This window comes from Loxodonta africana, chromosome 16, assembly GCF_030014295.1.
Source record: "Loxodonta africana isolate mLoxAfr1 chromosome 16, mLoxAfr1.hap2, whole genome shotgun sequence".
NCBI classification, from domain to species: Eukaryota; Metazoa; Chordata; class Mammalia; order Proboscidea; family Elephantidae; genus Loxodonta; species Loxodonta africana.
Window position 1 is genome coordinate 67,049,394 of NC_087357.1, and position 25,829 is coordinate 67,075,222.

Below are 25,829 nucleotides of genomic sequence, written 5' to 3' on the forward strand. Positions count from 1 at the left end.
TATGCTGAAGTGTAATCCATACTAAAGGCTGTAGTCTTTGATCTTCATCAGTAAGGGCTTCAAGTCCTCTTCACTTTCAGCAAGCCACGTCGTATCATCTGCATAATGTTAAGGAGTCTTCCACCGATCCTGATACCACATTCTTCTTCATATAGTCCAGCTCCTTGGGTTATTTGCTCAGCATACAGATTAAATAAGTATGGTAAAAGGATGGAACCCTAATGCACGCCTTTCTTAATTTTAAACCATGCAGTATCCACTTGTTCTGTTCGAACGACTTCCTCTTGGTCTACGTACAGGTTCCACATGAGCACAATTAAGTGTTCTGGAATTCCCATTCTTCATAATGTTATCCATAATTTGTTATAATCCACAAAGTTGAATGCCTTTGCATAGTCAATAAAACACAGGTAAACATCTTTGTGGTATTATCTGCTTTCAGCCAAGATCCATCTTACATCAGCAATGATATCCCTGGTTCCATGTCCTCGTCTCAATCCAGCTTGAATTTCTGGCAATTCCCTGTCAATGTACTGCTTCCTATAGCCCCTTTTGAATGATCTTCAGCAAAATTTTGCTTGTGTGTGATATTTATGATATTGTTCAATAATTCCCTCATTCTGTTGGATCACTTTTCTTTGGAATGGGCACAAATTTAGATCTCTTCCAGTCAGTTGGTCAGGTAGCTGTCTTCCAAATTTCTTGGCACAGACGAGTAAGCGTCTTCAGTGCTGCATTCGTTTATTGAAACATCTTAACTGGTATTCCACCAATTCCTGAAGCCTCGTTTTTTGCCAGTACCTTCAGTGCAGCTTGGACTTCTTCCTTCAATACCATCAGTTCTTGATCATACGCTACCCCTGAAATGGTTGAACGTCGACCAATTCTTTTTGGTACAGTGACTCTGTGTATTCCTTCCATCTTCTGATGCTTCCTGTGTCATTCAGTATTTTGACCATAGAATCCTTGCCCATAGTGCAGCTCAAGTCTTGATTTTTTCCTTCAGTTTTTTCAGCTTGAGAAATGCTGAGCATGCTCTTCCGTTTTGGTTTTCTAACTCCAGGTCTTTGCACATTTCATTATAATGCTTTATTTGGTCTTCTCAAGCTGCCCTTTGAAATCTTCTGTTCAGATCTTTTACTTTATCACTTCTTCCATTTGCTTTAGCTACTCTATGTTCAAGAGCAAGTTTCAGAGTCTCTTCTGACATCTATTTTGGTCTTTCTTTTTAATGAACTTTTGCCTTCTTCATATATGATGTCCTTGATGTTTTCCCACAACTCGTCTGGTCCCCGATCGTTAGTGTTCAATGCATCCAATCTATGCCTGAGATGATGTTTTAGTTATCTCGTGCTGCTATAACAGAAATGCCACAAGTGGATGGCTTTAACAAAATGTAATTTATTTTCTCACAGTCTAGTAGGCTAGAAGTCCAAATTCAGGGTGTCAGCTCTGGGGGAAAGATTTCTTGGTCAGCTCTGGAGGAAGGCCATACTCATCAATCTTCCCCTGGACTAGGAGCTTCTCTGCACAGGACCCTGGATTCAAAGGACGTGCTCTGCTCCCGGCACTGCTTTCTTGGTGGTATGAGGTACCCACTCTCTGCTTGCTTCCCTTTCCTTTTATCTCTTATAAGATAGAAGGTGATGTAGACCATAACTACAGAGAAACTCCCTTTACATAGGATCAGGGATGTGACCTTAGTAAGGTTGTTAGAATCCCACCCTAATGCTCTTTAACACAAAATTACAATCACAAAATGGAGGACAACCACACAATACTGGGAATCATGGCCTAACCAAGTTCACACATATTTTGGGGGGACACCATTCAATCCATAACAGATGGTCTCCAAATTCAGGTGTGATATACTCAAGGTAGTATTTTGGCTCTCACGGACTTGCTCTAATTTTCTTCAGCTTCAACATGAACTTACATATGAGCAATTGATGGTCTGTTCCGCACTCGGCCCCTGGCCAAGTTCTGATTGATGGTATTGAGCTTTTCCATCGTCCCTTTCCATAGATGTAGTCAATTTGATTTCTGTGTGTTCCATCTGGCGAGGTCCATGTGTATAGTCACCATTTATGTTGCTGAAAAAAGATATTTGCAATGAAGAAGTTGTCAGTTTCCAAATCAATACCATTTACAGTAGCCTCCAAGAAGATAAAACACTTAGGAATAAATCTTACCAGAGACGTAAAAGACCTATACAAAGAAAACTACAAGACACTGCTACAAGAAACCAAAAGAGACTTACATAAGTGGAAAAACATACCTTGCTCATGGATAGGAAGACTCAACATTGTAAAAATGTCTATTCTGCCAAAAGCGATCTTTAGATTAATGCAATTCCGATCCAAATTCCAACGACATTTTTTTAATGAGATGGAGAAACACATCACCAACTTCATATGGAAGGGAAAGAGGCCCCCGATAAGTAAAAAAAAAAAAAAAAGTAAAGCATTACTGAAAAAGAAGAACAAAGTGGGAGGCCTCACTCTACCTGATTTTGGAACCTATTATACCACCACAATAGAGCAGCCTGGTACTGGTAAGACAACAGGTACATAGACCAATGGAACAGAATTGAGAATCCAGACATAAATCCATCCACATATGAGCAGCTGATATTTGACAAAGGCCCAAAGTCAGTTAAGTGGGGAAAAGACAGTCTCTTTAACAAATGGTGATGGCATAACTGGATATCCATCGGCAAAAAAATGAAACAAGACCCATACCTCACACCATGCACAAAAACTAACTCAAAATGGATCAAAGACCTAAATATAAAATCTAAAATGATAAAGATCATGGAAGAAAAAATAGGGACAATGCTAGGAGCCCTAATACAAGGCATAAATAGTATACGGAACGTTATCAACAATGCACAAACACCAGAAGAGAAACTAGATAACTGGGAGCTCCTAAAATCAAACAACACCTACGCTCATCCAAAGACTTCACCAAAAGAGTAAAAAGATTACCTACAGACTGGGAAAAAGTTTTTAGCTATGCCATTTCCAATCAGGGTTTGATCTCTAAAATCTACACCATACTGCAAAAACTCAACTACAAAAAGACAAATAACCCAATTAAAAAATGGGCAAAGGCACTTTACTAAAGACGACATTCAGGTAGCTAACAGATACATGAGGAAATCCTCACGATGGTTAGCCATTAGAGAAAGTCAGATCAAAACTATAGTGAGATTCCATCTCACTCCAACAAGGCTGGCATTAATCCAAAAAAACACAAAATAATAAGTGTTGGAGAGGTTGTGGAGAGACTGGAACACTTATACACTGCTGGTGGGAATGTAAAATGGTACAACCACTTTGGAAATCGATTTGGCGCTTCCTTAAAAAGCTAGAAATAGAACTACCATATAATCCAGCAATCCCACACCTTGGAATATATTCTAGAGAAACAAGAGCCTTTACACGAATAGATATGTGCACACCCACGTTCATTGCAGCACTGTTTACAATAGCAAAAAGATGGAAGCAACCAAGGTGCCTTCCCATCAACAGATGAATGGATAAATAAATTATGATATATTCGCACAATGGAATACTATGCATTGATAAAGAACAATGACGAATCTGTGAAACATTCCATAACACGGAAGAACCTGGAAGGCATTATGCTGATTAGTCAGTTGCAAAAGGATAAATATTATATGAAACCACTATTATAAGAACTTGAGAAATAGTTTAAATGAGAAGAAAATATTTTTTGATGGTTATGAGAGTGGGGAGGGAGGGAGGGAGAGGGTTATTCACTAATTAGACAGTAGACAAGAACTATTTTACATGAAGGGAAAGACAATACACAATACAGGAGAGGTCAGCACAACTGGACTAAACTAAAGCAAAGAAGCTTCCTGAATAAACGGAACACTTTGAAGTCCAGCATAGCAGGGGCGGGGGGTTGGGTACTATGGTTTCAGGTGACATCTAGGTCAATTGGCATAATAAAATCTGTTAAGAAAACATTCTGCATCCCACTTTAGAGAGTGGCGTCTGGGATCTTGAATGCTAGCAAGCGGCCGTCTAAGATGCATCAACTGGTCTCAACCACCTGGAGCAAAGGAGAATGAAGAACATCAAAGACACAAGGAAATTATGAGCCCAAGAGACAGAAAGGGCCACATAAATCAGAGGCTACATCAGCCTGAGGCCCGAAGAACTAGACGATACCTGGCTACAACCAATGGCTGCCCCGACAGGGAACAAAACAGAGAACCTCTGATGGAGCAGGAGAGCAGTGTGATGCAGACCTCAAATTCTCATAAAAAGACCAGACTTAATGGTCTGACTGAGACTACAAGGATCCCAGAGGTCATGGCCCCCGGACCTTGTGTTAGCCCAAGACAGGAACCATTCCCAAAGCCAACTCTTCAGACAGGGATTGGACTGGACAATGGGATAGAAAATGATACTGGTGAGGAGTGAGCTCCTTGGATCAAGTAGACACTTGAGACTGTGGGCTGCTCCTATCTGGACGGGAGATGAGAGGGCAGAGGGGGTCAGAAGCTGGCTGAATGGACACGAAAAGAGAATGTAGGGAAGGTGTGTGCTGTCTCATTATGGGGAGAGCAACTAGGAGTATTTAACATTTTTGTATGAGAGACTGACTTGATTTGTAAACTTTCACTTAAAGCACAATTAAGAAAAAAGTCGTCTGTTTCGCAAAATTCTATCATTTAGGCTTTGGCGTTGTTTCTATCACCAGGGCCATATTTTCCAAGTACCATTCCTTTTTCTTAAAATAGGTTGGAAACAGCCTGGGTGCCCTTCTCTGTAACAAGCTTGACGTGTCACTAATCGCTAATCTGTCCTTGCTGGCTTCTGGTCCAGCTGAGTTTATGTGCACATTTGACTAACGTGGTGGTCTCACTCTTTCAAAAACTGAACTTTTTTTTCCCCTTGTCATTCTGACAGGTTTTAGAGTAGCTTCCCTGAAAACCCTCCTTTGATTACTGTGGATTCAGCTGAACATCAGCATGAGAGATAGACCGAAGCTTAGATGCTGATCACAGCTCTATCTATCACTACAGATCTGGGTAATTTAATAAAATGTCATTAGTCCATAACTCATTATTAGGTATAACCACCAATGACTTACAATGCTTTGTACATTATTTTGTGGAAGAATGTAAATCTACAAAATGAAGCTAGTTCTTTGGAAATATGAGTTAACCATGAATCACAAATATAGAAAACTATCATCGCACATCACCAAAGTCTCCAACAGCTCAGAAATATGAACCTGTAATTATGTGTGATGAAGTCACTCTATGTGCACGCAACTCAAAACAAACTTACTAGGACGTAATGAAAAGTTGTGGTTTGCTAAGAGACAAGTAAATGGATAAGTGAGTCAGGCTAAGATTTCCCTCCTCTATTTCAGAGCTTTAAAATAACCTGAAAGGAGATAGAGACGCTTACAAGCATGTTTCTGAGTTGTCACTATTATCTACAAGCCTGTCATTTATAATAGTGGGGCAGAGATGAAAAACAATAGTTGTCATTTTGCGCAAAAAATGCTAGAGGAGAAAAAAGCTTTTGAAATAGGATCAGGCTTTTAAGATTGGATTTAGGAAGCTACTTTTGGCACCTTTGGGCAGAGGAGGTGATTTTGAGCCTGGCACTTCAAGGCTACACTAACAGAATCAACCCGAAGATTCAACATCCCTGTTCTCCTTATGTCTTTGAACAAACAGCTGCCACTTGCAGACTGGGGAAAAGCTTGTAACCCCAGCGACTCATCTGAGCCACCATTTGACACATCTGTAAAGTGAAATTGATAATCTCTTCCCAGAAACCCTTTTTTTACAAGTGCTTATAATCAGGACAGGATAATATTTTTTATTTTTAAAATCCCGTAAAGAATTTATAATCTTCACCAAATTCCTTGATTCTTTCAACGGCTACAGTTTCATTTTCTTAAAAATGATTATCACCCATTGTTACTTTTTATGGATGTAGATCACATTTATATTTTTAAAATTCTCTCCGTGTATAACTATTTAAAGAAACACAAATAATATGAATTCAAAACTAAGCAAACTTAGAAATAAGAACCCTCCCTTAGCCACACTTCTGCACATTAATTTATCTCTAACCTGTGTATTTTACGGACTAGGAAGAAAGGCCTTTTGATCTACTTCCAAAAATTAGTCAGTGAGAACTCGATGGATCCCAAAGGTCTGATCCACAACCAATCATGGGGATTGCTGAAGACCAAGCGCCATTTTGTTCTATTGTGCGTGGGGTTACCATGAGTCAGGGCTGACTTCACAGCAGCTAACAACAGCAATCTGTATATAAACCACGTAAGTTTAAGCCATTTTTTAAATTAATTTTTGTCAGAGCAATATGTGCACAGTTTAAAAAAACCAGAGACAGGAAACAACCTAAATGCCCATCAACAGATGAATGGATAAACAAAATGTGGTGCATCCATACAATGGAATACTACTCAGCCAAGTAGGAGAATTGAAGTCTTGATACATGCCACAATCTGGATGGAGCTTGAGGACATTACGCTGAGTAAATTAAGTCAATCACAAAAGCACAAATATTGCATGACTTCACTTATATAAAAAGACAAGAAAAGGCAAATGTGTGGATACCAAAGTTTATCAGCAATAAATAAATAAAAATTAAAAACTTTTTTTACCAGGGGTAGAAGGGAGAGGGAAAAGCGGGGTTAATGGTGATGGAAAAATCAAATTGTTTCAGGGTAGGGTCGCACAGCTGATTATTGTAATTGCTATCAATAAGCTGTACACCTACAAAAAGTTGAACTGGCAAAAGTCATGTGAAATACGTTTACAACAAGGACAAAAAAAAAAAAAAAAAAAAAGTAGCTGCCAAGGGTGTTTATGGACAACCAAAAGCCTCATGGGATTTGGTTCCCTGGTTTGGAAGTTTAGGGTCATGGTTTCATAGGATATCCAAGTTAATTGGCCTAATAACGTGTTCAGTGTTTCTGTCTTATCTCCTATTTCATTGCATAGTGCCTGGGTCTTAAAAGCTTGCAAGTGGCCATCCAAGGCACAACAATTGGTCTCCATTCACCTGGAGCAACAGAGGAAGAAGGAGAGTCAGGAATAAGAGGAGGGTATGGAATGTGTGGCTGATTGCCTCCATGAACAACTGCCTCCTTTGCCATGAAACCAGAAGTGCTGGATGATGCCCAGCTACCATTAAATATTCTTTAGAAGAATATTTCTTTAGAAGAATCCTGATCAAAAGGGGGGATATGTAGAACAAAATTTTAAAGTCTCAAGTACCCCAGACTTTCTGGAGCCAAGGGAGCTGGTTGAACCCCTGAAACTATTGCCCTGAAATAATCTTTAAAACTGAAACCAAAAATATCCCCTGAAGTCTTCCTAAAACCAAACAATAGCTCTCTTAACTAGTAAAAATGTCTGCCTTGAACATTATGGTCTTTTAAGAACTATCTATATGGGATCAAATTGACAACAGCAACTAGAAAGATTAGATAGGAACCTTAGGGGGCAGCAACTTCATGTTAATAGTGGAGGAACAATTCAGAAAATGAGGATGAGAATGGTTAACAGTGATGGAAAAATTGTATTAAGGGCAGGGTTGCCCAACTCCAAGAATGTAATTAATGTCATTGAATTGTACGTGTAATAACAGTTGAATTGGTGTATGTTTTGCTGTGTATCTTTTCAACAATGACAAAATAATACATTAAAAAAAGAGTTAAGCACTTTCAACTCTATTATCTATTTCTTCTAGTATTTACCTCAATGAGTGTCTCCGTTATCTAGTGCTGTTATAACAGAAATACCACAAGTGGATGGCTTTAACAAAGAGAAATTTATTCTCTCACAGTTTAGGAGGCTAGAAGTCTAAATTCAGGGTACCAGCTCCAGGGGAAGGCTTTCTCTCTGTCGGCTCTGGGGGAAGGCCCTTGTCATCAATCTTCCCCTGGTCTAGGAGGTTCTCAGTGCAAGGACCCTGGGTCCAAAGGACACATTCCACTCCTGGCTCTTCTTGCTTGGTGGTAATGAAATCCCTCTCCTCTCTGCTCAAGTCTGTCTTTTATATCTCACAAGAGATTAACTCAAGGTACAACCTAATCCTGTAGATTAAGTCCTGTCTCATTAATTTAACTGTCTCTAATCCTGTCTCATTAACATCATAGAAGTTAGAATTTACAACACATAGGAAAATTACATCAGGTCACTAAATGGAGGATAACCACACAATACTGGGAATCATGGCCTTGCCAAGAAGACACACATTTTTGGGGGACTCAATTCAATCCATAGCAGATGGTAAACTGGCTTTTTTAATGTATTCCCCAAACATCAGTATCTGTGGATTTTTTATTAATGATTTTTCTTAATTTTAAAATAGTTTTAAATTTACAGAAAGTTGCAAAGATAGTACAAAATGTTCCCATATACCCCTCACCCATTTCCTCCTATTGTTAACGTCTTACATTTGTATGGACACATGGTGCCCACCTACATTTTCTGCCTCTCGGGGTTAGTGGGAAGCTTCTGTCCCACTGACAGTACATGCTGACAGCAGGTGGGGACCTGTTGTATAACTATATGAAATGGTAGAAATGGGCATGTGCTGCAAATTACTGTTTTTATGGGGTATTGTATGAGGTGTTGCATCCTGGAGGTGTGATTGTACAAAACTTTTGTCTCTTTTGGCTTTTGTACACCAAGATAAGCCTTGTAAGTATATTTCCAGGTTCCTGTGTGTTATTTTAGGAAACCCTGGTGGCATAGTGGTTAAGAGCTATGGCTATGAACCCAAATGTCAGCAGTTCGAATCCATCAGGTGCACCTTGGAAACCCTATGGGGCAGTTCTACTCTGTCCTATAGGGTCACTATGAGTCAGAATCAACTTGATGGCAATGAGTTGTTTTTTTTTTTTTTTGCTGTGTTATTTGGAGCCCTAGTAATGCAGTGGTAAACAGCTCAGCTGCTGATCAAAAGGTTGGCAGTTCAAATCCACCAGCTGCTCCTTGGAAACCCTATGGGGCAGTTCTACTCTTGCCTATAGGGTCACTATGAGTCATAATCGGCTCGATGGCAATGGGTTTGGTTTCTTGGGTTTTTCAGTGTGTTATTTGGAAGTTGCGCTTCTCACGTGATTCCGTGTTCACGTGAATACCTCATTTTCAGTTGCCATACCTGTCAAGGGATCTAGATGGCAATGCAGAGAATACAGGGCTAAGAAGATGGAGACTCAAACCACAATTATGTGCGCCCATTGCAAGGTGCCCTTATGCATTACCTCACGTTTTTAAAGGCTTCACTGGATAAAATAAAATTGCTAAGATAACATCATTTTTTTCCTCATCCCACCAATCCTATCCCCAAAGTCCAGAGGGACTTTTATGTCCCACATAATATGTCTCAAAATCCATATTACCTACCAAAAATCAGATACACTCGATGATTCAGCATGCATTCCATTAATGAAAAAACATATCAAAAAATTAAAAGCCAACCAGATAACTGGGATCTCCTAAAAATCAAACACCTATGCTCATCTAAAGACTTCATCAAAAGAGTAAAAAGACCACCTACAGACTGGGAAAGAATATTCAGCTATGACATCTCCGACCAGCGCCTGATCTCTAAAATCTATATGATTCTGTCAAAACTCAACCACAAAAAGACAAATAACCCAATCAAGAAGTGGGCAAAGGATATGAACACACACTTCACTAAAGAAGATATTCAGGCAGCTAACAGATACATGAGAAAATGCTCTTGATCATTAGCCATAAGAGAAATGCAAATTAAAACCACGATGAGATTCCATCTCACTCCAACAAGGCTGGCATTAATCCAAAAAACACAAAATAATAAATGTTGGAGAGGTTGCGGAGAGATTGGAACTCTTAGACACTGCTGGTGGGAATGTAAAATGGTACAGCCACTTTGGAAATCTATCTGGCGATATCTTAAACAATTAGAAATAGAACTACCATACAACCCAGAAATCCCACTTCTCGGAATATACCGTAGAGAAATAAGAGCCTTCACACAAACAGATATATGCACACCCATGTTTATTGCAGCTCTGTTTACAATAGCAAAAAGCTGGAAGCAACCAAGGTGTCCATCAACGGATGAATGGCTAAATAAATTGTGGTATATTCACACAAGGGAATACTACGCATCGATAAAGAATAGTGACGATTCTATGAAACATTTCATAACATGGAGGAACCTGGAAGGCATTATGCTGAGAGAAATTAGTCAGAGGCAAAAGGACAAATACTGTATAAGACCACTATTATAAGATCTTGAGAAATAGTATAAACTAAGAAGAACACATACTTCTGTGGTTACGAGGAGGGGAGGGAGGGAGGGTAGGAGAGGGTTTTTTACTGATTAATTAGTAGATAAGAACTGCTTTAGGGTGAAGGGAAGGACAATACTCAATACATGCAAGGTCAGCTCAACTGGACTGGACCAAAAGCAAAGAAGTTTCCGGGATAAAATGAATGCTTCAAAGGTCAGTGGAGCAAGGGTAGGAGTTTTGGGACCGTGGTTTAAGGGGACTTCTAAGTCAATTGGCAAAATAATTCTATTATGAAAACATTCTGCATCCCACTTTGAAATGTGGCATCTGGGGTCTTAAATGCTAACAAGCAGCCATCTAAGATGCATCAATTGGTCTCAACCCACCCGGAGCAAAGGAGAATGAAGAACACCAAGGTCACACGACAACTAAAAGCCCAAGAGACAGGAAGGGCCACGTGAACCAGAGACCTACATCATCCTGAGACCAGAAGAACTAGTTGGTGCCCGGCCACAATCGATGACTGCCCTGACAGGGAGCACAACAGAGAACTCCTGAGGGAGCAGGAGATCAGTGGGATGCAGACTCCAAATTCGCATAAAAAGACCATACTTAATGGTCTGACTGAGACTAGAGGAATCCCGGCGGTCATGGTCCCCAAAACTTCTGTTGGCACAGGACAGGAACCATCCCCGAAGACAACTCATCAGACATGAAAGGGACTGGACAGTGGGTAGGTGAGATATGCTGAAGAAGAGTGAGCTAATTATATCAAGTGGTCTCTTGAGACTGTGTTGGCATCTCCTGTCTGGAGGGGGGATGGGAGGATAGAGAGAGTTGGAAGCTGGCAAAATTGTCACGAAAGGAGAGACTGGAAGGGCTGACTCATTAGGGGGAGAGCAAGTGGGAGTACGGAGTAAGGTGTATATAAACTTATATGTGACAGTCTGACTTGAATTGTAAACGTTCACTTGAAGATCAATAAAAGTTAATAAAAAAAAAAAAATTAAAAGCCAAAAATAATTCAGTCATGAAAGGGCTATTAACTAAAACCCATACTTTATTCAGGTTTCCTTAGTTTTTACCTGATGTTATTTTTGCATTCCAGGAGTCCATCTAGGATACCCCATTATATTTAGTACCTATTTCTTTTTGAGTTCCTCTTGGCTGTGATAGTTTCTCAGATTTTCCTTATTTTTGAAAACCTTGACAGTTTTGAGGGGTCCTAGTCAGGTATTTTTAGAGTGTTCCTCTACTGGCGTTTTTCTGATGTTTTCTTATGATTAGACTGGGGTTATGGGTTTTTAAGAGAGCCCTCTAGTACAGTGGTTAAAGTGCTCGGCTGCTAACCAAAAGGTTAGCAGTTCAAACACACCAGCCGTTCTGGGGGAAAAAAATGTGGCAGCCTGCTCCTGTAAAGATTATATAGCCCTAGAAATCCTATGGGGCAGGTCTACTCTGTCCTATAGGGTCACTAGGAGTCAGAATCAATTTGATGGCTCGGGTTTTATGGGGTTTGGGGAGAAATATCGCAGGGGTGAAGTGCCATTTTATCACATATCAAAGGTACATACTATCAACGTGGCTTACCACTGTTGATGTTAACCTTGATCACCTGGCTGAAGTTTGTCAGGTTTCTCCACTGTAAAGGTACTTTTCCTCCTCTCTTCTATACGGTCTTCTTTGGGAGGAAGGCACTCAGTGCATCTAGAGGGTGGAGCACCTACATAAATTATTTGGAATTCTGCAGGGAAGATTTGTCTATTCTCCCCTTTTATGTATTCAATTATTCATAGCAATATGGACTTGTGGGTACTTGTTTTAAACTTTGGGTAATAATTCAACACGACTTTATTTTGTTGCTCCAAGTGTTCCAGCTTTGGTTACTGGAACCTCTTTCATTTGGCTCCTGTGTTCCTTTGCATAGCCCCATCATACTTCCTTCCCTTCTGGAACTACAAGAGGCTCCTGGCTCGTGTTGTATATACACAGCCAATCTCTTCTATTGGCCATGTCTCCAAGGAGCCCTGGTTCCTTTAATTGTAGAACATTGGAAATGAAGATCTGGGTATTAGGTATGCTTGTTGCTACTGGTGTTATTGTTTCTAAGGTCTCTTAGCTGACAGAGCTAAGACATAAATGTGCGTCTACCTACCTGTGTATGTACATATATCTATAAATATTTATATATACATATGCATGTGTGTACATATTTGTATCTCTATTAAGTTAAACATGAAGGAGTTTATATGATGTCTCCAACTCTAATCCAGTACCACATGGATCATTCTAGCCTTCCCTTGTTTGCCTGTGACCTCCCACTCAACCATGAGAAACCTGCTCCCACCATCCACCATCCATTTACTTAATTGTTTAATTCCCATACATACGCAGGGGCAGATTACCCAATAAACAAGGTATAAACCCAGTATACACGGGCTTAATTTGTACTTACTTACTAATCTGTAGTACACAGTTTTGCCTGTTATTCATCAAGATGTGGTGAAACCCATGTGGAATTGTGCACTACAGATTAGTAAGAAAACAGTTAAGCCTGTGCTTACCTTGCTGACTGGTTAATCCACCCCTGTATACTTGTACAGTGGTTCAGAATTGTTAACCTAGACCCCCATGGGAAACAACTTTATCAACCAGAGTACAGTGATTATGTACAGTTCTTTTTGCCTTTTAGTCTTACAGTCTCCACTCATTTCCAAAGTTACCTTTTCTCCCGCTGCCTATAGTGAGGCTATTTCATACATTTGTAATACAGCTACATTTTGTGGCCAGAGTCTGCATATTCCATCCTAGGATCTCCCAACCTCCTAAACATTTCTTTTTCAATCTATATACATAAAGTTCACTCTTTGCAGTGTAAAGTTACATGGGTTATATGTATGGTAAATTTATATGCACAATGTCATGTATTCACCATGGCAATACATGCAGAATAGTTTCACCATCCTAAAAAATCTCCTGTGTTTCACTTATTCAACCCTCCCCTCTCTCCAAACCCCTGACAACCACTAATCTGTTTACTGCCTCTAGAGTTTCGCCTTTTTGATATCTGTAGATTTTTTTTTCCCCTCAGGACCATTTAGTTTTTATGAGAGGAGGATCCCCCACAGGCCTTCCCTGTGAGGAAAGAAAGGAATGTATACAGATGAGTGTCTGCTGGTGGGACCAGACAAGGCAGTGGTCTGGGGTCTTGTTGTTGAGTCTGAGGGTTTTACTTGGTGGTTCTGTTTTCAGTCTTGTGTCTCACTCCCACTTTCCATGGTGCCAGATGGTCCTAAGTCCAAAGGCTGTTGGATTCCATTTCTCCAGAGAATAAACTCCCAATCTCATGCAGGGGTGGGGTTGGATAGTCACCCATTGTTCTAGGTGGAGGGGGCCTTTGGGGCACTAACTGCTTGAATATAGGCTTTTAGCCCGTCTCCTCTTTTCAGCTCCATGTCTTGCCCCCTGCTCTTCTGAGGTATCTGGGCCTCCAATTCCTGAGCATCCCCAGGGATTTACAAATGCCTTCAGGTCACTTCTCAGCAGAGGCCCTGTAGGCACTTAGGCTTCAGAGTATCCTCTGCTAAGCTGTTACTTCTCTGTCAGCTTTCCATCTTTCAAAATTATGTTAACATTTCTTATCAATCACTATTTCCTTTTGTTTCTCTTTGTCCTTGCGGGCTTATGCCATGTTTAACCAGAGGTCTCATTTGCTTTTAAAACTTTGCAGTATTGTGCAACTGAGATCGTAACTACTCTGAAAAATGTTAAAAACCCCAGAAAAACCAAACCCAGTGCCGTCGAGTCGATTCCTACTCACAGCGACCCCATAGGGTTTCCAGGGCTGTAAATCTTTACAAAAGCAGACTGCCACATCTTTCTCCCGCAGAGCCGCTGGTGGTTTCGAACTGCGGACCTTTCGGAAAGCAGTTGATCACTTCCTTGTATAGCTTATCTTTCCTTGAAATGTGTTTGGCAAATGTGGCTCTTAATGTACAGTTGTAATAAAAAAAAAAAAAAAAAGACTTGTGTTCAATCGGTTTCTTCATGAGTTAGGGATAAACCCATAAAAACACGATCAGCAGCATTCTTTTGAGACTCACTGAGGTTAACATTTCTGCTTCATCTGTGGTTGCTCCCATGGAGACACCATAGTAACTGTAACTATCGGCAGGCTTTGCTAGTTTCTACATGACTTTTATGTAAGTTTGCTCTCTTACACACTCTCCTTCTTACTCTTTTGCAGCCAGTGGAATATCAGCAGTTCAGACTGATCTATGTTATGGGCAACTTAGCTTTGGACTTACCATTAGAAAGAATATGGGACCAAATTCGAGATCTATTTAGTAGAAGAAATAGAATTTTTACAGAATTTTTTTTACTGTTGCTATAATTCCAGTCAATGGAGCTGGTCCTTCTCGTGGTTTATGGTTATGTTGTTTTCACTGAATGTAGTCCTAAAAGGGGTGCACGCATTCTCATCCTAAGGGACCAGATGGGATGAGACGAAATAGAAAGTGGTCCCTAGTCAGGCGCAGGCTTAGATTCAAGAGGTCTTATTTTTTTTCATAGGGTGTTCACTGTGGGCCGCATGCTTTCCCAGATGTGATCTCATTTACTCTGATTCTCCTAAGGACCACTGAGCTAGTTATGAAGTCTTCACAAAGAAGGACTTGGAGCCTTCGTCTCCAGCGAGGGCAGAGCCAAAGTGGGAAGCCAGGGCCAGTGCACTTTCCACTGTGCTACCAAGGACCTAGGCCCATCTTCAGCAGTTCATTGTTGTTGTTGTAAGGGGCCATTGAGTTGGTTCTGACTCATAGCAACCCTGTGTACCACAGAATGAAACACTGCCTGGTCCTGCGCCATGCTCACAATTGTTGTTATGCTTGAGCCCATTGTTGCAGCCACTGTGTCAATCCATCACCTTGAGGGTCTTCCTCTTTTCTGCTGATCCTGTACTTTACCAAGCATGATGCCCTTCTGCAGGGACTGATCCCTCCTGACAACATGTCCAAAGTATGTAACATGCAGTCTCGCCACCCTTGCTTCTAAGGAGCGTTCTGGTAGTACTTCTTCCAAGACAGATTTGTTTGTTCTTTTGCCAGTCCATGGTATATTCGATACTCTTTTACAACACCACAATTTGAAGGCATTAATTCTTCTTCTGTCTTACTTATTCATTGTCCAGCTTTCTCATGCATATGATGTGATTGAAAATACCATGGCTTGGGTCAGCGCAGTTTAGTCTTCAGGGTGACATCTTTGCTTTTCAACACCTTAAAGAGGTCCTTTGCAGCAGATTTGCCCAATGCAATTTGTCTTTTGATTTCTTGACTGCTGCTTCCATGGGTGTTGACTGTGGATCCAAATAAAATGAAATCCTTGACAACTTCAATCTTTTCTCTGTTTATCATGATATGGCTTATTGGTCCAGTTGTGAGGACTTTTGTTTTCTTTATGTTGAGGTGTAATCCACGCTGAAGGCTGTGGTCTTTGATCTTCATTAGTAAGTGCTTCAAGTCCTCTTCACTCTCAGCAAGCAAAGTTGTGTCATCTACATAACGCAGGTTGTTAATGAGTCTTCCTCCAATTCTGATGCCCTGTTCTTCTTCATATAGTGCAGCTTCTTGGATTATTTGCTCAGCATACAGATTGAATAGGTATGATGTCAGGATACAAGCCTGACACATACCTTTCCCGACTTTAAACCAATCAGTATCCCCTTGTTCTGTCCAAACAACTGTCTCTTGATCTATGTACAGGTTCCTCATGAACACAATTGAGTGTTCTAAAATTCCCATTCTTTGCAATATTATCCATAATTTGTTATGATCCACACAGTCGAATGCTTTTGCATAGTTAATAAAACACAGGTAAACCTCCTTCTGGTATTCTCTGCTTTCAGCCAGGATCCATCTGACATTGGCAATGATATCCCTGGTTCTACGTCCTCTTGTGAAATCCAGCCTGAATTTCTGGCAACTCCCTGCTGATATACTGCTGCAGCAGTTTTTGAATGATCTTCGGCAAAATTTTGCTTGCATGTGATATTGTTCGATAATTTCTGCATTCGATTAAATCACCTTTCTTGGGAATAGGCATAAATATGGATCTCTTCCCATCAGTTGGCCAGGTAGCTGTCTTCTAAATTTCTTGGCATAGATGAGTGAACACTTCCAGCACTGCATCTGTTTGTTGAAACATCTCAATTCATATTCCATCAATTCCAGGAGCCTTGTTTTTCGCCAGTGACTTCAGTGCAGCTTGGACTTCTTCCTTCAGTACCATTGGCTCTTGATCATATGCTACCTCTTGAAATGGTTGAACACTGACTAATTCTTTCAGCAGCTCAGGTGCTACATTTCCTCCGTGCCAGTGTGGCACAGCAGTTAAGCATGGTCTTTGGAACTGAATTCCAAAAAAACCTACGGCCTAGAGTCGATTTGACTCACAGTGACCCTATAGGACAGAGTAGAACTGCCCCATAGGGTTTCCAAGGCTGTAAATCTTCACTAAGCAGACTGCCACATCTTTCTCCCATGGAGTGGCTGATGGGTTCAAAAGGCCGCCCTTTCGATTAGCAGCTGAGCACTTTAACCACTGTGCCACCAGGGCTCCTTGGAGCTAAATTGCCTGGGTTGAAATCCCTATTCCACCATGTATGAGCTGGGCTCTATGTCTTAGTTTCTTCATGGGTAAAATGGGGAGAATGATGGTGTGAAAATTAAAATTGTAAAACACCTAGTAAACACTCTAAATGTGCCCAATAATAGGTAAGTCCTCCTACCATGCTGAATAGTTTAAAGGAAAACAGAGATGATCTTAAGGCCTTGCCAGGGATATTGTGTGCACTAATGTAGAGCTCTGTAGAAATAGATGAGAGTCTCCCTTCTTGTCTGGAAGAGTTTTGAGCTAATGGGTAATACACTTGAACTAAAATATCACTTGGCAGTGTCAGCCTCAAATGGGTGCTCTTAGGCAAAATCCAAGTGCCTACAAGACTGACACCCAGATAACCTTCAATAGCTACAAAGAGCTTTAATGAGGGTAAAAAATTCCAAGGATTGGGCAGGAATAATCAGATGAGGAACGATGATTAACATTGTAGAAATACCTAGTAAACACTTCCTAAATGTGCTAAATAAATAATATACTTATTTTGTCTTGATTCTCTCAAGTGAGGGGGCTGACCTAGAAGACTCCAAAATGCACATGATCTTGATAATCATTAGACTTCTGGGCTTAGTCAGCTAACTCAGACCTGGAATGGAGTGAATGTAGGCTGTTGCTGTGCTTAGATTACAGATGGGGTGATCTAACAGGTGAAGCTCCTCTGGTGTCATAGGCCTAATTAAAATTCTAAAGGCCGCCTATCTGATTCACACAAGCAACTGTGAGATTGCAGAGACCTTCGGGTATAGTTTTGTGTCCTTTTGTCCACTGGCCATTGTAATCTCTCATCCCTATGTTGGAAACCCTGGTGGCGTAGTGGTTGAGAGCTACGGCTCCTAATCGAAAGATTGGTAGTTTGAATCCACCAGGCGCTCCTTGGAAACCCTATGGGGCAGTTCTACTCTGTCCTATAGGGTCGCTACGAGTTGGAATCGACGGCAACAGGTTTTTTACAGTTTATCCCTGTGTGGGATAAACCGGTGACAGTGGATGCTACACAGCATGCAGAGGGTACTTTTTAATGGGGAATTAAGACAAGTAACGTTTTTTTACCTGTGGAGCAAGTCACCTGCCCCACCATGTTATCCTTGGCCAGCACAGACTCCAGCATAAAACACCAGCTGCTGTTGAGTTGAATCTGTCTCATGACAACCCCATGTGTGTCAGAGTGGAACTGTGTGCCATAGGGTTTTTAATGGCTGATTTTGGGGCTGTAGATTGCCAGGCCTTTCTTTCGAGGTGCTTCGGAGTGGAGTTGAACCACCAACCTATTGGTTAGCAGCCAAGTGTGTTAACCATCTGCACCACCCAGGGACTCCAGACTCGAGAACAGCACACCAGTTTGGGAATACCAACAATTCCAAAGAGTTTGGGGCCTAAATTGTTTTGAGAACTGAAGGGTTTCCAGAGCTGAAGGTTGGTTTTTGTTTGCTTGTGTAATAAACAAAGTAAAGGAGCTAAAAAAGAGTCCAGAGTTGGAGCAGTAAACAGGCTGAAAAGGATAGGGTTTCTCAATCTGGGAGACAGTTTTCTATCAATCTCAGAAAAGAATCTGGGGTAATTTTAATCAAGTACCCCCTGCATTGTGGGCCTAAGCTAGACTCCCAATATCAGACCACTCAGCCATGTGATGGATGGGTCAAGGGCACGGACTGGAGTATCAGTGGGTTCTGAAGAGGCAGCTGTTAAAGGTTCTCTCACCAGACAATCATTTGGTAATCAGTTCGATTAATGAGACTGTGCAATAGAAAAGCAAGCAGAGCTGAGGCAGATAAACTGACCAGGCAAGCAACCCCACCCCCTTATGTTGAAGAGCAGGTGCCCTGTAGGGACTGGAAACACTGGGATGCTCAGCAGACATTCATTAGCATCTGGTTGGTTACTAACTTTAGGAAGCATTTGATTAGTATTTGGGACGTTATGATCAGGAATTTCTTAATTCGCTCCCCCAGCCCCTGTGAATACCCCCTTGAAATGAATAACTCTGTATTTGGTTTTCCAAATAGTTGAAATTCTTAACAATAACCCAACAGAATGCTGCTCTTATGAATGGTTATCAGCTGGATACCTATTGCATGGAGAAAGAAGAGTTTGAGAGGCAGTACTGTGTATTGGTTAAGATCTGGGTTCTGGAATCAGACTCCTGGGTTTGATTCCTCACTGTATCACTTATAAGCTTTTGAGTAAGTCAACGTTTCTAGGCCTCAGTTTTCTCATCTATAAAATGGGAATAATAAGTACTCATTTCATGTTAGCCGTTGTTGTGAACACTGTGGTGGTTGTTTTGATTTTGTGAGCCAACCAATGACTGTGGGAAGAGCCCAGGGTCTATCGAATCTGCACACTGGCCCCCTTTCTGGGTCCTTCTCTTCACTAAGTATGGGTGCGGTAAGTGAGCAAACCAAATATGTGAGTGGCCTGAGACATTTCTCATCTGTAACTTTAATTCTTCCCTCCTAAAAAAAAAAAAGCAACTTCGCAGTAAGCTCTGGGACTTCCTTTCATTCCTCCTCATGCATATTTTTTTCTGGGTCACTACGTGTGAAAGGCTTTGTGAATATTAAACCTTTATCGATTCTTTACCATCACCATAGGCTATTAGCTAAGAGATCCTATTGGTCACAAATGGAGGAATTTCCTCCAACACTGTAGAAATCTCCCTGACTGGGGCAATATTTAGTCTTAATTAAGACAGAGCTACACAGGCGCAGGGAGTCAGGTAGTTGTATCCCTGGGCTGAGGAGAAAAGAACTGAAGACAAAAGCCGAGGGACTGGAAATTTGCAGAGCAGCTCAGGCAGTTGAAAGTTGCCTTTGTTTAGCGCCCAAGTTCTCAGAGAGAAGATTTTCCTCGGCTGAGTGGGCTTGAGGGGGCACAGGCTTGAGAGTTGCTTAGCAATGAGAATTTGTGGCACCCGATTCTCAAAAGACAAGCAACTCATCAATTCCCCGCCTCCCCCTAGCTAACCCTCAGCTACCATCCAGAGCTTCCTATTAGACAATTAAGAGCATGCTGGAGGGAGGGACCAGGGAGAGGGGGCGAAGTTTAATCATTGAACTAAGCAAGCTGGAGGTATTTAGTCTGCAACACCTAGTTCCCCAGGAGGTCTCTCAGCCTGAACTGGACATGCCAGGCACGACTGAGACCTGGGGGTAAACACTGCACAGAAATACCTACTCATCTCCAGAGAAACCAAACGTAGGAAAAATGTTCGCGGTACACTTGATGGCATTTTACTTCACCAAGCTGAAGGAGGACCAGATCAAGAAGGTAAGGACTCAGCAAAGCCGAGGGATGCCTGGTTCTGTCTTCACTGACAAATCTGACACCCTGCCTACGTCAAAAAGGATTTAAGAGAGCTTATTTTTTTTTATTATAAAAGATACAGGAAGCACGAGGCCAGTAAAAAATTCGTACAAGGGGAAGAGGAAGTAACTCTCCTGCACCGCTGGGCGTTGTGTTGCTGTCCTGAGCCTTGCGTTTTACGCAGAACTTCCTTGCAGATACCAGATACCGAAGGGGCTGAGGAGAAGGTCTTTAGGAAATGGGAAGAGTGTTTGATGTAATGTAAGGGATGTTTGCTACAAAGGACAGGAGAGTCATGTTTAAAGGAGTTTTAAGAAACGTTTGAAGCAGATCTGGTTCTTCATGCATTTGAGAGACTATAAATATGGGCACTAAGAGGGGTGTGAGTTTTAACGTACAATAATTGTAGTATTTATTATTGGCACATGCTATTTGCCTACGGTAAGGGTCCCTGGGAAGTACTCAGCTACTAACCTAAGGGCTCGAAGTTTGAACCTACCCAGTAGTACTGTGGAAGAAGGGCCTGGTGATCTACTTCCCTAAAGATTACAACAGAGAAATCCCTATGGAGCACAGTTCTGCTCTGAAGCATCGGGTTTGGTTTTTACTTTTGGTATTTGCCAAGGGTATGCTATGAACGGTGTGCGTTGTTTCGTCACTGTGCCCAAGAAGCCTGTCTCCAAAATTCATTTCAAAGTGGGCTGATTAAAAGTTGCCAGGGCTACGCTGGGGGCATACCAGGATTCTCTCCTGCAGCCTTGAAGGTGCCAAGCCTGCCACCCTGGCCTGAGGGGCTGGCTGCCAGCATCAGGGCCCCGGGCATGTAGCGTCTCTCAATTTACAGATAACACAAGTCCTCCCGGAAGAGGACTTGGCCAGGGTCACCCAGGTATTGAAGGGAGAACGAGGATCAAACCACTTCCGGCTGACTCCTCCTCCACATTCTACTGTGCCCTGATGCCGCCTGCTTTTCAAACTGAGGGGAAGCGTGGCCCTTACCGCCCTCTTGAGTTTGGTGGGATAAAGTCCATGAAATTTCTGTTAGTAAGAGTTGGGTTAGAGGTTTCCGGAAATGTAAAAATATTACCAGTTGATCAGGTTTCCTGTGTTGATTAGATTCACGGAGCCCTCTACTGGCTATGGAGGGCGGGGGAAGCTCTATACAGCACCGCTTGAGAAGGAACTTGACTCACATAATCCCCGCCTTTGGGAAAGCTGCAGCTTACACATTGTCTCTCCAGCCCCCAAGGAAGGGTCTGTAAAACCTTGGCACCTCTGGTTCTCCAAACCCATTTCCTTTCCTCGGGCCCCTTTGTGGTGGTTAATCTTTTGTCACGCCCTGGAATCAGGCCGGACGTGCTTGTCCACTAGCCGAGGTGCAGGCTCAGGAGGCCCCTTTGGAAATGCAGTCCCCTGATCTGTTCCGGGTCCTTTGTCCGTGCTTGAAGCTGACACTGCTCCTCCCCACACCCGCCCGCCCATGCGAGGCAAGAACGCTGGTGATGAGGAAACATCCTGTCACCACCTTAAGCAGGTGACCCAACGGAGCTTGGGGATAGTGTGGGAGGCTGGTTTATAGGCTGCTGAGATGACTCACGGGTTCTGAGAACACTACACTCGTTCACTCCTCCACTTGGTGAAAACACACCTGGTCAAAAGGCAGGTAGCCAGTTCCCTGCTTAGTTTATGTGCTTCCTGCTTCTATAGTTGTCAAGATCCTAGGCCATTCTTGCCTGTGAAGGTTACTACTCAGACCCTGGGTCAATCTGAGAAAGCAAACCACCATTAAAACAACAAAAAGAAAGAAGAAAGGACAGAAAGAAAGAAAAGAGAAGCCACTCAGACAGTTTCTTTTCTAATTCTGCATATTGACATTATTTGGCCTATTGACAGCCTTGGGCCAGGACAGGTCACTGACCTATGGATTGCTTGTTCTTAAGAGAAGGACTGGTTGGGTTTTTAAATGTGTATTTTTTTACAGTTTAGTAAGTCAGCATTACGAAAAGTGGAAACATTCTCCATAAAGCTACCCCTCTCACAAACACAGTCACATTTGCTCTTAGAAGTTCTCATAGTCTTTTTTCACGGCATATGTTTTTACAGTGTACTTATAATATGCATACAGTTGTTATTGTGTTGTAACCACTTAATCTACATTTATTCATTATCTTTATGGTTATCATTTTAATGTCTTCCTAACCTCCAATCAAGTGAATATATCATAATTTATTTAACCCTTTTCCCTCTTGTTGGATGTTGTGGTTACTTCCAAAAACTTTTTTTTGCAATTAAAATACTGCTATGATAAAAAAAAATCATGTATACCTAATGTTCTCCATATTTAGGATTATTTCCTGAGATAGATTCCCGGAAGTAAAATTGCTGGGTCAAAGAGATGAACCTTTTTATGACTCTTGATTCATAATGTGAGACCTTGGGACTGAGTGATCTCTAAGGCACCTTCCCGCTCCCACCTTCTGTAATTCAACAGCTCTGAACTTCAACTTATTGAATTTGTGGTTCCTAAGTTAAATGTGCTGCACGCTGGCTCTCTTGTGTAGAAGATAATTCATGCTATGGTTTGTGAAAAAATTGTTAGGTCCACTCCAAAAGTGGCCTTGGCTTTCTATAACACAGGCGTCTTCTCTTAGTGCCCAGGATGTATGTCCCTGCTTCCACGTGCCCCAAATCACCTGTTTGGATTTAAAATATAGCTTTTTTTTTTTTCTTTTTTTGCCCCAGCATATGATTCACTCTTCTATTCTAGATACTGTAGGAAGTGCTGTGGAAGAGACAGAATAAGCCAGGAACTGTTGCTAAATTGGCACTCTTCATGTCATAACTTTAACTTACTGAAACAGCAGCAGCAACTCAAGGTCCTGAGTGACTCTGTTAAACTGCAGCTCACGAGTAGCCCCCCAGGGCCACAACCATTACTTACATAGAAGCTCTTTCCACCTGGGACCTGAGCAAAACCCAACTGGTTCAGCAGCACTGTCCGAGGGGCTGAGGTGATGCAGGATCAAGCCTGTTCCCATGTAGGGCATCCTTCCCTTCCCAACCTCCAATTGCTTGTGCCGTTTTCTCCATTTGTGTGTGGCTGTGCCAACCAATTAGTCAGAATCAGACTCCGGATGATCAGGAGGCCTGTAATGAAGCATGACCTGGTTACATCTTATTCTCTTCAATCTGCTCAAAGCCCAATTGTTAACGGCGTCTTGTAATGGCTCTTTGATGGGTTTCCTCTGGCCTCAAAGTCCCTGAGACTTGTGCATTTCTCTGGCTTGGGTCTCTGTATTGGCCCCAGACTGACCTGGTTCTTCCTGATCTCTGAGGCCTGATTGGGCACCTGAATATGGTATGGGCGATGTGGAGACTGCACTTTTGATACAATTTGTCTGTTGGACTTATGAATCCCACACAGAGCTGTGGACCGAACCAGGCAGTGAGGACAAGGAGTCTAGAGACTGTGTTATTGTCCCACTTCTGCCACTTAACAGCAGCTCTGCTTACTGATACTCAACGGCTCTGAGCCTCAGATCCCTCATCTTTAAGCAGCCAGTTGCCATCAAGTCGACTCCAATGCATGGCGGCCCTGGGTATGTCAGAGTAGAACCGTGCTCTGTATAGTTTTCAATGACTGATATTTTGGAAATAGATCACCATGTCTTTCTTCCAAGTCACCCCTGTGTGGACTTGAACCTCCAGCCTTTCGGTTAGCAGCCAAGCACATGGACCATCTGCACCACCCAGGGGCCCCCATCTCTAAATTAAGGACAATAGTATTGGCTTCACCCAGCTGTTTCAAAGGGATGTTGGAAGATTAGATGATTGACATACACTGAAGCTCTCTGGAGCCTGCAGCCAGTGCTCTTAGCCTTGGATAAATGTGGGAGTGTACTTCCTACAGGAAAGTGTTTTGTGTCCAGCCTCCCTGTAACCTGGGTGGGTGGAGGCCGCTGTCAGCGAATATAAAGCAGGGACAGCAAGTACATGGCACACACCCCACTCTGCCTTCTCCTGTCCTACCCATCATCCATCACCGTGTCTTCCCAGTAAGCCTAGGCAGTCCAGGCTGCCACCACCCAGTAAGCCTAGGCAGTCCAGGCTGCCACCATCAACATTAGCATGGGGGTGGGAATTTTTCTGCCATTTTTGATGTGACATTACCTTCAAGTGGACTGAGCACACCCATAGTAATTGTTATAACTTCCCTCCACTGTGGCAGTGGTCCTTTGGCCTAGTTTCCTGGTTTACTTTTATGTATTTGGGGGGGAACCCTGGCGTTGCAGTGGTTAAGAGCTATGGCTGCCAACCAAAAGGTCGGCAGTTCAAATGTACCAGGCGTTTCTTGGAAACTCTATGAGGCAGTTCTACTCTGTCCTATAGGGTCACTATGAGTCGGAATTGACTCGACAGCAATGGGATTTTATGTATTTGAGTGACATTGCTTCATTCCCATTAGCAATTTAAGTTGGCCTTAGAAATTGAACTTCATCTAAATTCAAACATAAACAGGGTTGTTATGAGTCAGAATCAACTCGAGGGCAACAGGTTTGGCTTTGATTTAAGTTGAAACAACCTCAGTTAAAAACAGAATGAAAATTTAAAGGGCTAGATTTTAGAGATTGCAGTTGGAAAAGGAATTTAGCTTTGAGTTTCCTGGCAGCCATTGAACTAAGGGGAACGTGTTTGGGTGTATATATTCATCATCAGACAAAGGAAACCATCCAAGTGTAGGAGCCTAAGAGTCAAACTATAGCTAGTCTTTTCCAGCGGAGATGATGGTGGGGGCCTGTACCGAGAATTAGAAACCCTGAGTCCGTAGCATCTGCCTCTTCATTGCCCCACAGAAAAATGGAGAGGTCCTTTCTTCCTCCAAGCTTATACTCCAGAGAAGGTCATAAACCCCCACCTCAACAGCTGTTCATTCCATTCTGTTCTCCCAACTCCCCACCTTGTTCCCAGCTTGATGAGGGGTCAGGCAGGGAGCCTGTACCCTGATTCAGGAGTGCAGCTTCATGTTGGGTGTGGGAAGGGAGCTTATGGCTTTGACTGGAGGGCAAGTGCCCCACAGCCAGCCCTGGTTCCTGGCGTCTGTTCTAGGTGGACAGGTTCCTGTATCACATGAGGCTGTCTGATGAGACCCTTCTGGATATCATGGCACGGTTCCAGGCCGAGATGGAGAAGGGCTTGGGGAAGGACACCAACCCCACAGCCTCAGTGAAGATGCTGCCCACCTTCGTCAGGGCTATTCCAGATGGCTCCGGTGAGTGGGACTGGGGCTGCCAGGGACCCTGATCCCTGCAGTTTCCTCTTGGCTGGGGGGCACCTGAAGTTCGCTCCTGGACCCTGGCTTACCTCTCCAGGCTTCTCTCCACATTCTCCTCCCCACTCTCCCTGGCTCTCTATGCTTTAGCAGAATACCTCTGGGCTCCACAGACAAATGTATCTTGCTTTCTCTCTGCCCACCTTGGCCACACACACTCTGTTCCCTCTCCTTCTAGAGCATTCTTCCCCTGATGAACACC

At 42.5% G+C, this 25,829-nt stretch overlaps 1 protein-coding gene across 2 annotated transcripts in view; it reads left to right on the forward strand.

Moving 5' to 3' along the window:
* The first annotated feature begins 19,573 nt into the window (after positions 1-19,573).
* The window catches only part of HKDC1 (hexokinase domain containing 1), a 50,247-nt gene continuing 43,991 nt past the window's right edge, over positions 19,574-25,829 (forward strand). For both annotated transcript variants that reach the window (XM_003409306.4, XM_023547025.2), the window contains exons 1-2: positions 19,574-20,262; positions 25,405-25,567. In XM_003409306.4, coding sequence (XP_003409354.1) covers positions 20,200-20,262; positions 25,405-25,567 — 226 coding nt within the window. In that variant the 5' untranslated portion in view covers positions 19,574-20,199. The remainder of the gene's footprint in view (positions 20,263-25,404; positions 25,568-25,829) is intronic.